This window comes from Rutilus rutilus, assembly GCF_951802725.1.
Source record: "Rutilus rutilus genome assembly, chromosome: 25".
Taxonomy (NCBI): domain Eukaryota; kingdom Metazoa; phylum Chordata; class Actinopteri; order Cypriniformes; family Leuciscidae; genus Rutilus; species Rutilus rutilus.
In genome coordinates this window covers 1722528-1739228 of record NC_140229.1, presented here as the reverse complement: position 1 = coordinate 1739228, position 16701 = coordinate 1722528, and the positions used below count along the sequence as shown (strand labels likewise).

Here is a 16701-nt window from a genome sequence, read left to right as displayed (position 1 = left end):
GCTGCAGTTGTTTTACACAGTGAAGACAGCTTGTGTATTTATTCCTGCCTGGCCTCGTATGGCAGGGGACGCTGGGATTGAATGCCACAGTTTGCTCTCGGCTTTATTTATGGCCCGTGTAATGTAGCGTACACTGGGAGCCGAGGTTTGTTTGAATGGCAGCCAGAATAGAGTCCTTATTCAAACAATATCAAGAGTCTCTCTGTCAAACGTGTCCCGTTATTTACATATTCACATGCTGACTTTAATTCATTCAGTGTTGCTTTGTGTTTTACAATCAATGTTAAACATCTGTTTTGTCTTTGCAGATCTTCCAGTGTCACTAAAAGGGAGACCCCAAAGGTATGTACCTTCAAAATAATCATAATATAAACATGTAATGCGTGTCCTAACTAGGTGCGTTTCCTAGGTACAATAAAGTGCTAATAATTACCCCCCAAAAATAGCTCGTTATAATGCGTCATGTAGCTGACGACGACGAGATGTTGTTCTCCATTCATGATGTCAAAATATACACTTGCTTCAAAAAAATATGAATTGTGTTTAAAAGACTCAGATCGATGATCAAAACACAGATGGAGTCGATCGAGTCCATCAACACCTCAAAGCTTCAGTCGTTCCCTCTTCAAGGGTTCAACATTTCATTCAGTAACATTAGGCAGTTTTGATTTTTGTTTGATGATTGAGAGATTTTACATGTGCATGTATTTTACAGCAATGCTTCTATCGCTCGTTTCTGCTGCTTCTCCTGTGTTTTGATCTGGAGATCCTGTACTCTTTTAGAAGATGCATAATAGCGCCCTCTACTGTTTAACACTGAAAACACGGATTGCTCGTCAATAGCAGGGAAAGAGTTAAGAACATACTTAAATGTATGGTGATGTGAAGCAGGAGTTTGGACCAATTAGATTTCACTGTGGGCGGGGCCCTCCTAGTGCATTGTGACACATTATAAATGAGGTAACCAATAAAACCTCTTGATCCAAATCATTTGTTACGACGGGTGAGGTTTATAGCTTTGCATCACGCCTGGTTAGGACACGCATGTGACGTGTAGCATGTTTGAAATGCCTGATCTGTTGCTTGACACTGAAGAACTGAGTATTTCTGCTTCCCCTCATTACAGTCTGCGCTGAGAAAGTTGGTGTAGAATTTAATTTGAAAGCATTTTCTCATAAATTGCTAGTAAATTTCACAAATGATTCTCAAAGAAACGGCGAACAATGAATTGAGCGTGAAATTTTGAAGTACGAAAACTGCAATAGTATTTTCTTGTAATATTTGTTTTATTTACAACTTTGATTTTTTTTTTTTTTTTTTTTTTGCTGCTGTGTGGGGAATATTAAAACTTTTATGATATTTGTCTAATATTTGTAATATGTTCATGTAAAACCTAGGAAATTTAAAAGGAAAAAATATATAAATTAACAAATTTCAGATTAAAATATGCATAATATTAAGTTAATGTAATGATCAACATTGTCAACAGAATTTATGAAAATAATGTTTGCTACTTAAAAGGTTTGATTAAATCAAATAAATTAGATTTGCAACCACACTCAAAAAAAAAATGTGCTGGGTTATTTTAACCCAACTTTGGGTCAAATATGGACAAACCCAAACGTTGGGGTTAAAAATTTTAGGCAACTGCTGAGTTACCCAAAGTTGGGTTAAAAAAACCCAGCATTTTTTAGAGTGCATTATTTTAAGTTTAGTGTGCGTTAAGGCTGTAACGAGGGGCCGTGGCTCCTGCATGCGTGTGCTGTGACGTGAGCATGTGTTGCATGTGTTTCATCACTTCCTGTAGGAGGAACCACTGGAGATCATTAAGCCTGTGCCCATCACCCAAACGCCTGCACCCGCCACCAGTCTCGCCCCGGGCAGCAGCGCGTACAATAAAACGGCACGGCCCTTCGGCGGGGCCGCTAGTACGGTTCGCTCCATCAGCCCGTCCCCGACACCCGTCGCACCGAAAGCCTCAATCCCCTCCGCATCTTCTGCATTCACTCCAGCGGCTCCTTCCCAGCAGCCTCCTCCTCAACCACCCTTCCCACTCGGTGGCTCCGCCCCTAAACCCGCCCCCTTCGCCAACTCGTCCTCCACCTCCTCCTCTGGCTCCGCCCACCGCTCGCCTAGCTCCACCCCTAAACCTGCCTCTGGCCGTTCCCCCTTTGCCAACTCGTCCTCCACTTCCTCCTCTGGCTCCTCCTCCCCGGCGAGAGTGACAGCTCCTCTGGCTCCTCCCCCCCCGGCCCCCGCCGCCCCTCATCCCTCCGTCTATAACACGCCCATCAACCTCTACTCCAATGTGAACGCGTGCGAGGTGGCCATGGGCCAAAGACGTGGCCTGATGGAGAGTAAAGGCACTGGGGAACATCATAACGGGTAGGTTTGACCAATCAACTTGTAGTTCTTCATACTTCTGTTTCCTTCGTTTACTCTTTCTCGCTTTTCTTTAAAGATTACATATTATGCCCCTTTTCACAAGATGTAATATAAATCTATGGTGTCCCCAGAATGTACTGCAAAAATGATTTATTTATTTTTTTGTTAAAAATTATATATATTTTATGTTTTTTATTTTTATCTATTTTTATATTTAATTATTACTATTTAATTATTTAAAGAATTAAAAAAATTCTTTATTTGTATGTATTTTATTTAAAGGGCACCTATTATGCCCCTTTTCACAAGATGTAAAATAAGTCTCTGATGTCCCCAGAGTGTGTATGTGGAGGTTTAGCTCAAAATACCCAACAGATCATTTTTTACAGCATGTTTCAATTGAAATTTTTTTTTAGTGTGTATCCCTTTAAATGCAAATGAACTGCTGCTGCCGGCCCAGGGGGCGGAGCCTCACGGGCTCACGCTAAGAGTCAGGACAATCTCATATGATAATATCAGAACAGAAACTCTCAGTAGCGGTGTTCATTTCGACTCGGAGTCGGACAATAATGCCCACAGAGCCAGAGAATATATGCTGTATGGAGATAGAACAGGTATAGTTTAGTTTAATTACGGTTATTTGTCATCTGCTTTTATCCACTATTAATACAATACTGATGAGTTCAATCAAGTTTATTGTACCGCACACAAAAGATGAAGCCTTAGTTTTACTCCAGAAAATCACTATAAGAGCCGAATAAACACAGTATATAAGTGCGCATTAAAATCTTATCCATAATCTCTCTCTCTCTCTCTCTCTCTCTCTCTCTCTCTCTCTCTCTCTCTCTCTCTCTCTCTCTCTCTCTCTCTCTCTCTCTCTCTCTCTCTCTCTCTCTCTCTCTCTCTCCCTTTCATTATCATTGAACATACACAGCGAAATACACAAAACACTCGTTAGAACTAACAGTAAACAAATATATACACACCTTTTCAGTGGGTGCTTAATCAACTGGTAAACTGTATATCCACGACTGGATGAGCTGTTAGGCCTGTCGCTCCCGAGACCGTAAGCTGGATCACGAACAGTACAGATCCATCCTCGAGTAACAACGAGAGTAAATGAAGACTAAGTTCATTCTTACATCCAACAACAAAACACCTCAATCGCTTAGGAGACATTCTTGTCTACAGCTGCTCCAGCGTGGAAACAATGGCGGACTGTGTCCAGCTCACTCAGGGCGGGTCTATGCTCAAACTGCAGTGTCAATCAACAGTCGTGGGAGGGGCCTGTGCAAAGTGACGTCACATTGCCCCGAATCTGAGAACAGCTCGTTCTGAGACAGTGCTTATGATTTATGGGGATTTAAAAAAAAAAAAGCACTTTGTGGATTTTTATCATTATAGGGTGGTTGTGTACACACACTGCCAACACACATTTATGTTCAAACACCATATAAAAGTGCATTTTGCATAATAGGTGCCCTTTAATATTTATTTATTATGAATTATTTAATTATGAATTTGTATTTAATTTAAATTGAAGTATTAAACTTTAGCGTGTAACCTTGTTTTTTTTTTACATTTTCTTCATAAATGTCTTGGTTTAAAAGCACATTTTTCACGTGTCTTCACCATATGTGGTCTTGTTTTCATAGATGGGTTGTATTTACTCACTCACTTTAGTTTTGACTAGAAGTCAACAGCAGATCAAAGAAAACTCGTAAAGCGGTAATGAGTCTGTGTGAGACCGAGCACGTTCCCTCTCATGTGGTTTTAGTGATTCTAGTAAACACGTAAACTGTGTGTCCCACATGCTGAGACTCGGGTGAACAAAACGTTCTGCTTGAAATTCTGACCACAGGGGGAGAGGAACGAGCAAAGCAGCGGATAATTCCTTGTTTTGGACACGTTCTTCATAATATATTATTATGAGCTTCCTGATCCCAGTGATAGTGAAGCCAACAGGAAAAAGGGGAGATCAGGTCGACCTTTTGCCGTGACAGACTAAATCCCAGGAACGCTGATGGATTATCCAGAGAGATCCTCTCTTCCTTTGTCCTGATTGTCTTAAAGGGATCGTTATCCCCAAATAGTGTTAACCCTTAAACGCATACCTTGGGTATTTATTGACCCGGGACGACATTAACTTTAAGTTAGACATCAACCTCCTTAGTATTCCTCCAATTTATTCATTATAAAAAAATTAAAATAAAAATAAATTATATATATGTATATAATTTGATTGATTTGAATAAATCTCTCTCACTCACTCTCACACACTCACTCACTCACACACTCACACACTCACACTGACACACACACACACACACACACACACACACACACACACACACACACACACACACACACACACACACACACATACACACTGACACACACATACAGTGACACACACACACACACACACACACACTCAGTGATGTTGTGAATCTGAAGTCGAGCATCGCTGTTATTTCTCATCCAGCTGGTGTTTCCACACATCATATATGACGATCGGAGCTCTTGATGTATATCTGAGCTCTCTGAAAACACATCTGGTGTTTGCCGCTGTTGTCCTGCTGGGATACACCTGTGCTGAGCTTCCTCTCACATCAGTCCATCATCCCATCAGAGCAGCCCAACCCTTTTGGCCAAAAATATTTACTTGAACTCTTAATTGTCAAGGGTTTTTAAGTTATCGGTGTAATAATTGAACAACACCTTCACACGTTCACGGGTCTCTGGTGTCGGTTAATGGTCACATTGTTTTTCATGTTTTATTTATATATTTTATTTTAATCATATTTTTATTTATTTAACTTTTATATGATTTAATTATTAATTATTTTTATTAGTTATATAAAATATTATTTTTTTATAATTAATATTCATTTTAATTTAACAGTTATGATTTTTATTTCTTCTAGTATTAGTTTATTATTAATTGTTTTATTTTAATAGCTTTTATTAGTGTTTTATTTTTTATACAAATTATTTATTTCTATTTATTGTTAGTTTTATTATTAGTTGATTTTTAATTATAATTAATTGCTTTATTTTGATTTGTATTCATTTTAAAGTTATTTTATAATTTTTGTACATTTTTAAAATTTTGAATTTCTATTTAGAATTTTTATAGTTGAATTACTTGTTTTATTTTTATTTTGTTTTTAATTCAATAATTATATAAATAATTGCTCATTTTAACGTAATGTATTACTTAATTATTAGTTATTATAATTAATTATTGTAGATTTTTATGATTAAGTGGTTTATTTTGATTGCATTTTAAAATTTTATTTGAAGTTTAATTATTAGTTATTTTTATTTTATTGTATTTTTTAATAACGATCATTTATTTAAAATGAACTTTTTATTATTTAATTACTAGTTATTTTTATTAGTTTTATAAATTTGATTATTGATTGTTTTATATATTTTTTTAAAGATATATTCCATTTGTTCAATGAAAAATACTTCTATTATCAATCTTCGTTAATGTTCATTTCAACATTATACATTATTAAAATCAAAAGTTATTTCTGTTAATATCATTTAATGGCCCTGAGCTAACAATCGACAGCTGTATTTTTATTAACTTCCGTTAACGGAGATTAATAAATACTGTAACAAATGTATTGCTTATTTGTAGTTAATGTATTATCTAGTGCTAACTTATGGGACCTTATTGTAAAAGTGTTGCTGTTATTATTTAAAAAAAATTAAATAGACGTATGTTGATTGAGTTTAGACACTGTGTGTTTACAGATGTCTGGTTACTGCTTCTCATTTACTATATTTAGCCATCAGCCTCAGCAAGAATGTTCGTAAAATCCTCTGCGAGAGTTTCCAGCTGCGTTTACTGACTCCACTAATTAACATCCAGCAGCCGGAGTGAGTTTAGACTCCAATTAAAGTCATTAACTCCACTGATGGAGGCGGAGGGCTCTTCTGTGTACGGTGCCGTTACTGACGGATCTCGTTCCAAACACACGAGCGCTGGATTGAGGACGTGAGGTGCGATCGGCCCAGGGTGTGTGTGTGTGTGTGTGATGCCTGAACTCACTCAAGTGCATGAACACTGTAAGGGTCGCTATAGCAGGCTTTAACACTGCTTATATACACTGAACAAAATGATAAACGCAACACTATTGTTTTTGCCTCCATTTTTCATGAGCTGAACTCAAAGATCGAAGACTTTTTCTATGTACACAAAAGGCCTATTTCTCTCAAATATTGTTCACAAATCTGTGTTAGTGAGCACTTCTCCTTTGCCGAGATAATCCATCCACCCCACAGGTGTGGCATATCAAGATGCTGATTAGACAGCATGATTATTGCACAGGTGTGCCTTAGGCTGGCCACAATAAAAGGCCACTCTAAAATGTGCAGTTTTACTGTATTTTGGGGGGGGGCTTTTATTGTGGCCAGCCTAAGGCACACCTGTGCAATAATCATGCTGTCTAATCAGCATCTTGATATGCCACACCTGTGAGGTGGATGGATTATCTCCGGCAAAGAAGTGCTCACTAACACAGATTTACACAGATTTGTGAACAATATTTGAGAGAAATAGGCCTTTTGTGTACATAGAAAAAGTCTTAGATCTTTGAGTTGAGCTCATGAAAAATGGGGGCAAAAACAAGTATTATAATTTTGTTCAGTGTATGTGTGTGTGTGTGTGTGTATATTTTACACACACACACACACACACACACACACACACACACACGGATGGATGGATAAAATATCTAAACATCTTTAAAACAAGATACATTTGGTTTTGAAGCAAATTATGAATTATCCTTCGTTACTTAAAATGTATGTAGAATTTATTTTAGCAGAATCTTTTATCCTTAATGACTTAATGTTTTATTTGTTTGTTTTATATTTATTTTACGTTTTTGTTTTTTAGCACATGCTTTTGATAAAGAGATTTATCCCAGACATATATGAATATATTCTCTATTAAAAAAAAGTTTATTATACACTAGCGTTAGATTTAGTATCCTGTCAACATGTTTATATCTAGCGACCTGAATGATAATTCTACGTAACTTGGTGCTCTTCCGTTTGTGCACTTGTGTGAGTTTCTGTTCGGCCTGCGTGTGGGTGTGAGTTTCTTTTGGGCTGCGTGTGTGTGTGTGAGCTTCTGTTCGGCCTGCATGTGTGTGTATGAGCTTCTGCTCGACCCGCATGTGTGTGTGAGCTTCTGCATGAGGTTTGATGGTGATTCATTTCCTCTCAAACAGAAACACTTCAGATGTGTCTCTCTCTCTCTCTCTCTCTCTCTCGCTCTCTACACAGGAGGAGCCCATGACAAAGTTAGTGTACTAGATGCAGTATTGTTCTGGTATCTGTGTGTGTCTGTGTTCTTTCACCATCTCTAACCCAGCGACACACTCATGATCACTCTCTCTATCTCTAGTGTTGCTTTACCACTTTCTATTGAGTCGTAGAGGGGTTTTGAGGTCAGGATAGTGTGCTAGTGTTCATCATGTGCTGCTGTCAATCATCATGTGTCTGTGTGTTTATTCACGGCAGTAGCATTAATTCTCTTGTGTGCCGTATAAATAGCAGTGGTGACATTTACCTTCACATGCATTGTTATAGATGAGAGAGATTTACCAGGAAGGACCAGCACAGGTCAGCTCGTTAAAACACTTGAGACAGTGGAGCCATCTAGTGTTAGTAGTTCAAGCTGAACATTTTAAAGGTGCACTCAGCATTTTGGCCTCATTTAAAGTGTCTAATAAAATAATAATAATCAGTTTTAAAGTATTTTAGGAATTAATTTAGCAAGTTTTAAAATTCCATTTTAAAAGGTTTTTAATTTTTTTAAATGTTTTTCAATTCCATTTGTTGCCACTTTGTTTATTACTAACAACTAAGGTCATAAAAAAAAAATGTTACTTGAAATAAAATAAATATTAACTGAAATTAATATATATTTATTTCAGCTAGCTGCCAACATTTCTCATTTTCATTAATTTTGACTTGATGTACTTAAATTAACTTAAATATATAGATATATTTAAAACAATGACAAAAACAACATAATTACTAAAACTTCAAAATTAAAATCAAAGCCGATGTATAAAAATATAATATAAAAAAACAATATAAATAATTAACAGCAAATTCAAAAATATTAATAAAACATAATATCTCAATGAAACTAAAATAACACAGGTTATTAAAAGACTGCAAGTAATTTTCTATAAAAAAAGTTCCCTTTAATATATAGAATATAGAATATTGACTATGAATTGACTTAATTTAGTATTTTTCAATTTATTACAAGATATTCTGTATTTATAGGACACATTATGAATTACATTTGCATGCAGAATTTAAATTAACTTTTGGTGATTCCCCCCCCCCCCCCCCCCCACACACACACACACACACACACACTAATAATAATAACAACAACAACAATAATACATATCACCAATATATAAATAAATATATTTATTATATTTTTTTTACTTTTTATTTCCATAGTGGACCTCAGAGTATTCTTAAGTGAGTAAAAACAGTCTTAATATGAATTATGGGGTGATTTTCTGTCTCTTTTCTCTGATTCTCTTTATTTTTGTCTCTTTCCTCTGATTCTCTTGATTTCTGTCTTTTCTTTAGAAAGACTCCTCCCAGGTAAACTGATCCCAGTGTTTTATATCCAGCAGTTGTTGTGTTGAATGTTTAGTGATGTAGCGTGTGTGTGTGTGCACAGAACGGCCCGTAAGCCCGTGTCGGAGCCGGAGCTGAACCACGTTTCTCTGCCCAGTGACTCCAGTAAGAAGCGTCTGATGGAGGACACGGAGGACTGGCACCCGCGCACCGGCACGTCTCAGTCCCGTTCCTTCAGGATCCTGGCACAGATCACCGGCACAGAGAACGGTAGGGACCGCTAAACTCTACACTTTTATAAGCTCAAAACCTGTCATTCATGCTGTGTTAACTAATTATATACTTTAAATTTCTGATCCATGCATGCCTTACTTTTGTTTTCTTCTGTACATATGATCACCGTCTGCCTGTTTATGTTGTTATCCTGATTATATTTGTAGCGTCAATATTATGTAAAGTTCTTGAAAGGCGCTATGTAAATAAAATATTATTATTATTATTATTATTATTATTATTATTATTATTATTATTATTATTATTATTATTATTATTATTCAAAGTCTTTCTTGCTTCTCTTCTCTAGATCAAGCTCAGGAGAACCGGCCTGGAAAGAAGTAAGTTCTGCGTCTCTCCATCAGATCAGCTCCTTCACACTCTTCTCTGATCACACTGCCGTTAAGGGGAGTCGTTAGTCATGAGAGGGGATTGTGGGTAATTAGGGCTGTTTTCTGGACATGTGTTTCATCTGAGCTTCCTTGCTGTCTACATAGACGGATCCCTTTTGAGACAGCAATATAGTCTATTAAAATGACGTATTATATTTATAAATTATATATATATATTTTTTTTTAAATGATGCATTGTGGATTATATGACAATATGTCTATTTTATTTATAAATATTATTATAAATATTATTTTATTATTATTTTTATTATTATTATTTTAATAAATATTTATTTATAATTATTAACAACAACATTTATAAAAATAATAATTTATTATTATTATTATTATTATTATGAACTATATGGAATATAAATTATTAAATACAATTATGTGTATTATATGGTAATATATGTATATATTTTTATGTATTTATTTATAAATATTATAAAAATATAAAAAGAGAAAAATTATAGTATTGTTAATATTATTAGTATTTTTTTATAATAATATTTATAAATATAGTATGTTTATGTATTATATTTATAAATAATATATAAATGTAATGAAATGCATTGTGTATTATATAACAAAATATATGTATATATTTATGTATTATATTTATAAATATTTAAATATGATTGATTTTTAGATTATTATATATTTTATGTATTATATTCACTAAAAATTGTCATATATATATATATATATATATATATATATATATATATATATATATATATATATATATATATATATATATATATATAAAATATACGTGTGTATAAAATATTATATAATATATAGTACAAATATATGTAATTCAAAAATTGTTACACAGTATTTACTCAAACATAATTTCGAAACTAGAAAATGTATCTAATGACTGATGTAATACTGTAGCGTTTCGCTCACTGAAGCTCGTCTTCCTCTCTGAAGCGCTTCATGTTTCTCTGGTCTGCAGTATTATGAGGTTTCACTCGCTCACGGTCCTCCTGCTCTCTGAACCTGATCACTGTTGACTATAGCTGTGTAATCAGTTTATTTCCTCTCTGTCCTTCTCTCTCTCTCTCTCTCTGTGTGTGTGTGTGTGTGTGTGTGTGTGTGTGTCGTTGGACCGTCAGAGTGAATAAAGTGGACCCAGAGCTGCTCCGGCCTCAGTACAACAAGCTGAGAGACTGGCATCACGGGGTCTCGGCCCGAGCGCTTAACATGTAGTAGATCCGTCTGATGCTCAAACCGTCCGATCCCAAATCCTAAATATCCACACGCCTGTCAATCACAGAGAAGCAGTCATGTGACTCGTGTGTCTCTTCACTGTATGTGTGAGCGTGTCTTGGAAGGAGGTTCCTGTCGTCTGTTTTCCTCTGCTTGACTTGCACTGTCTCTGCATCTGTTTCTCCTCTGTATGTCTGGACTCTCTCATCGCTCAATAAAGCTTTTCTTTCGTCTTCCTGCATCTGTTGTGTCTCTTCTTTTCTTTTCTTCTCCTCTTGAACTGTGACTGTTGAAACGGCGTTTGGTTTAATGGTTTTGAAAGATGAAACCAAAGATTCCATTGACAATTCTACGTTTTCAGGAAGCATTTATATACACAGTACTTTTCAACTTTTTTGGAAGAAACTAATTTTATTCATCAAGGACACATTAAACTGATCAAAAGTGACAGTTTATAATGTTACAAAAGATTCTATTTCAAATAAATGCTGTTCTTTTGAACTTTCTATTCATCAAATAATCCTGAAAAATAAAATGCATCACAGTTTCCACACAAATATGAAGCTGTTTTCAACACTGATAATATCATCAAACCATCATATTAGAATAATTTCTGAAGGATCATGTGACACTGAAGACTGGAGTAATGATGCTGAAAATTCAGCTTTGATCACAGGAATAAATTACACTTTACTAGATATTCACATAGAAAACACTTATTTTACATTGCAATAATATTTCACAGTTTTTACTGCATTTTTGATCAAATAAATGCAGCAGAAGAGACATTCAAAAACATTAAAATAATCTTAATGATTGCAAAATTGGAGAAATACTGGCTTTTACTGGTTGGATTTTAGTGCAGATGTGGAAGATGTTATTAAAACGCACTCTTGGCCATTTCGCCATTTTCCGTCTCTCCCTGTTGAAGTAGATAGAGCTGTAATTGTAAGTCTATTACTGACTAATGAAGTTCAAACTCAGCGGCTGATCGGAACATGTGAGACGCTCGGCGCTTTTATAGAGCCCGTCTATGACAGAACATTTGTAGTGTTTTTTATGAGTGATAAATAATAGATATGATTTCACCTTCTGGACACGGATCCCTCCGTCTTTATTTCTCTCTCCTGCAGTTCCTCTATGCATTCGTCACATTTGTCCTCAGGAGCCGAAGAACCCTCAACAATATATGACTCACCCTGGACTCTGGAGAAAATGAAATGTGTTTCAATCAGAGCACTATGTAAACCTGAGGGCTGGTTATATATTAATGCTTCTATTCACTTTAATGCATCTTCATGGTTCGCCACGGGCTGTAAAAGACTGGCGCAGTTCTGGTAGTGGACGTTAGGGGGCAGCACTGCACTGCGGTTCATCTTAACAGGAACGTTAAGTTCAATCATCACTAGTGCTTCTAGTGATGGGATGAAAGTTTTAACACTTTGTGCTGTATTAAAGTGTCTCTCTTGATCAAAAATGCAGTAAAAACAGTGAAATATTATTGCAAAGTAAAGTAACTATTCTCTATGTGAATATCTAGTAAAGTGTAATTTATTCCTGTGATCAAAGCTGAATTTTCAGCATCATTACTCCAGTCTTCAGTGTCACATGATCCTTCAGAAATCACTCTAATATGATGATTTGATGCCCAAGAAACATTTATGATTATTATTATTATTATTAGTGTTGAAAACAGTTGAGCTGCTTCATATCTGTGTGGAAATCGTCATACACTAGTTCATTATTATGATCTTTTCAACCGTAATGCTTTAATTCAGAAAAGCTACATTTAAAATGATCAATAGTGACAGTAAAGACATTTATAATGTTACTAAATATTCTATTTCAAATACATACTGTTCTTTTGAACTTTCTATTCATCAAAGAATCCTGAATACTAAATTCAGTTTCCACATGAATTTGAAGCATTATAAAACATTAATGTGATGTTTTTTTGTTAATAAGCCGAGAGTGTGTGTGCATTTATTTATTAGACCTAATATAGACTAGTAACAGAATGTGTTCTCGTGTTAAATAGACTCCATGTGGTGATCAATAAAGATTTGAGGTTTAATTGGGGCCGTATGTTGGCTCTCCGTGGATGAAATTAATTTTGCAGTGAGTGTGTGAGTCGACGGTCCCCTGCTGTCGGTGTTTCACGCGTGTTTCCAGCTGGTCAACGTGTGTGTGTGTGTGTGTGTGTGTGTGTGTGTGTTGCAAACTTCCTCCTCCGGCGAGCTTCTCCAGACCGAACTGAACTCGCTGCTGTGATTGTGATGCAGGATTGTGTGTTTTAATTGGATGCAACACCACAGAAAAGTAACAGATGGTATTTAGAGATAAACCACAATATACTGTATCATCTAAAAACATGGCAATGTCAAGTTGATAAGTTTAGCAGGTTACAGACCTGTGTGATTGTAGACGAGTAAAACACATTTAAACGGAGCACAAAAATACAATGATTTTCCCCCTCAAACCATCATTTATTTTATTTTATAATTATTATAATATTTCTATTCTCAATGGTGAGTCTGATTAGACTTTCAATACTGTAATACAATATAAAATTCTGTAATGCTTTTTATTTAAATAAGCATATATTATATTAAAGGCTGTGCAATAAGTGCTATCATGATGTATAAATGTTTTACAATTTAATTATAATTGTTTTGTGCAATTTAGAGCAATATTTTGCAAGATGTTTAAATGTCATGAAATTGAAAATGTAACAGTGCATTTTATTTTTCATCAAACTCTTTCTTACAAAGCATGAACATGAGGCACAAAACATTTGGGTTTACTTATTTGTCAGTAAGATAGAAATGAAAGAAATTAATAGTTTTATTTATCAAGGATGCATTAAATGGCTCAAAAGTGACAGTAAATACATTAAAATATTACAAAAAAAGTATATTTCAAATAAATGCTGTCCTATTTATCAAAGAATCAAAAAATGTCCACAACTGTTTTAAACACTGATAATAATAATGAATGTTTCTTGATCATCAAATCATCATATTAGAGTGATTTGTGAAGGATCATGTGACACTGAAGACTGGAGTAATGATGCTGAAAACTCAGGAATAAATTACACTTTACTGTATATTCACATAGAAAACAGTTACTTTAAATTGTAATAATATTTTACAATATTACTGTTTGTTTTGTATTTTTAATCAAATAAATGCAGCCGTAGTGAGCAGACGAGACTTCTTTTAAAAACAGTAAAAAAAACGTACCGATCCCAAACTTTTGAATGGCACAGTATATTACTGAGTCTTGTTTTAGAGTGACATGTGACCCGGTCATGTTGTCGACAGGTTGTAAGTCAGAGTGAAACAAGGGCATTTTGTTTTGTTGGCACTGGTTTTCTTCATTAACAAACCATCTGGGACCGCTGAGCCGACGGGCCGCTTGTTTGATCAATCTGCTCGTGTTTGGAGCCAGGACATCGCTGAAGGGCTCGGGACGGGTGTGGAGATTCACGCTCCGTCGCCTCTCACAGGGTCAGGTCGATGTGAGGTTGTGTTTGGTAGTGAATCTCTGATCCAGGTCTCTGTTTGAACATCCTCGATCCTGCGGTTTGACCACACGTTTGCATGAAAGTCAGCTTGTGCGTGACTGTAAACTGGCTTTTAACCCTTATTCTTTTTTTCAAATACATATACCCCCAGAGGGGTCCATGACCCCATGACCTTTGACGCATTTGAACCAGGAATACACACAAAAAAAAACATTTACTCATTTACTCCATATAGAGATATAAGGCCATCTAGAGTCATGAAATATCATGTTATATAGGCTATATCTTCTTTTTTTTCACAAGAGGTCGATTACACCCAATGTAAGATATTTTGAGTTGAATTAAAAGGTTTATGCATGAAATTGTGAGTTATTTTGAATTTAAGTTGAAATGATGTGAGGAATGTGCTTAAATTACTATTTATTTATTATTTATTGATTCAATCTAGTAATTTAAAGGTAAAAAAAAATGCATTAAAAAAAATCCCCCCAAAAAATTTAAAAAATTTTTTTTTTAAAAAAACCTCTAAATAAAATAAGCTTTCGTACAAAAAAAAAAAAGTATAATTTTAGGGCTTCGGGTCATTTTGAGCGGCGAGGGAAAGATGTGTTACAGGACGCGAGGGAAGGATGAATCCTGATTCTGATGGTAACGGGTTGGATGTTTAAGTGCTTGTTCTGTGTTTCTCTCCAGCGAGGCCGTAGAGGAGGTTCAGTCCAGCTCTCATGCCACGTCTTCAGTCAAAACCATGAGCAAAGGTCCCGCTGGAGCGCCTCGACAGGGCAACGGTGTCCCTCCACCCGCCGCCAAGAGCTGGCAGCCTGCCAACACTTCAGGTGAGGCTTCAGCACTTCTCAATACGCATCCGCTCCTTCAGGAGACATTGGGTTTATCTGTGTATGTTCCTTAAAGAGACAGTTCAGCCGAAACCTGTTTACTTGCGCTCATGTCTTCTCAAAGAAGACGGATATTAAGCAGTCCACACAATTACATTTGTTTTTGTATTTTTATAGTACATAGGCACAATTTACCTTTGTCTTCAAAAATGATCTCAAGCATTTCAGCTGAAACCTTCAGTCAAATCTGTCTCTACTGCTGTGTTAATTTTGTATTATTTATGTAGTCTTTATTAACAGTATTTATTACTTTTAATTAGCTTTATATTTTTATATATTCATTATTTTGTTATTTTATATATATATATATATATATATATATATATATATATATAATATATAATATATATTTTTTTTAATTTTTATTATTATGTCTGTAATGGTTTTTGTTTACAATAACAACACTGAATATTATTTTATAATATTTTATTTTATATTCTAATATATTAGATTACATTGTGTAATTTTACTGTTATTTATATACTATTATGGTGTTTATTAATATTTTGAATTATTATATTTTTATATTTTAGTTTGTTACTAATTTTATGGGCTTTTGTCTTTTTTATTAGGTTTTAATAGTATATTTGATTATTTTTGAAATTATTATTATAAATAAATTGCTAATAAACTTATAAAATAATTTCAAAGGTTTAATGAGTCTATTATTTAAGTGAAATTGTTAGTGTTATAATATTATACTTTTGAAAAAATAATACATTATACATTTTTATTAGAAACTCTCTATATATAGAGTATTAGATGGATATATATATATATATATATATATACAGTTGGTTGCAAAGGAAACATTTAAGAATGTTTGGTTTTTAAGTGTAATAAATCAAAATTTAAGTTATTTTATATCAGCTTTTATTCAATGACTGAAAATTATTTTTAATAATATTTCATATTTTTAATAAACTATAAAACACAGACTCCTCATGTGTCCTGTAGATGGCAGACTGCACTGTTAGTTCTCAAAGCTTTGAGTTTATGGATTGGACAAAAGAGAGCTGTTTTCCTCAGCCTGATGATGTTACGCCAGATTCACAGTCACGTGTTCTTCACGTGTACGGACTAACCAGAGGTGGTGTTGGTTTTACTCGCGGGTCGGAGGGTAAATGTTGACTCTGGGAATCAGGTGATCTTTATTGTCGGTATGTGGAGAGGAAGGCCTCATGTTTACCCATCATGCCCCTCTCTGGGCTCTTACGTGCTGACAGGCGTTTCTGGCACGGCTGACGGGGAACACAGGTATCTCTGTGGAATATATGTATTATCATAGTCACACGGCCTGCGAGGAAACCTGGAGCGCCTCCACACACTGCAAAAAGTTTCTTACTTAGGATTTTGGTCTTGTTTCCAGTCCAAATAT

The 16701-nt window shown here is 35.0% G+C and overlaps 1 protein-coding gene across 1 annotated transcript in view; it reads left to right on the top strand.

Moving 5' to 3' along the window:
- Window positions 1-16701, top strand: part of pdlim5b (PDZ and LIM domain 5b) — an 83251-nt gene that overhangs the window by 43997 nt on the left and 22553 nt on the right. The window contains exons 4-8 of the mRNA XM_084400072.1: window positions 309-342; window positions 1808-2385; window positions 9122-9288; window positions 9602-9632; window positions 15121-15263. Coding sequence (XP_084256198.1) covers window positions 309-342; window positions 1808-2385; window positions 9122-9288; window positions 9602-9632; window positions 15121-15263 — 953 coding nt within the window. The remainder of the gene's footprint in view (window positions 1-308; window positions 343-1807; window positions 2386-9121; window positions 9289-9601; window positions 9633-15120; window positions 15264-16701) is intronic.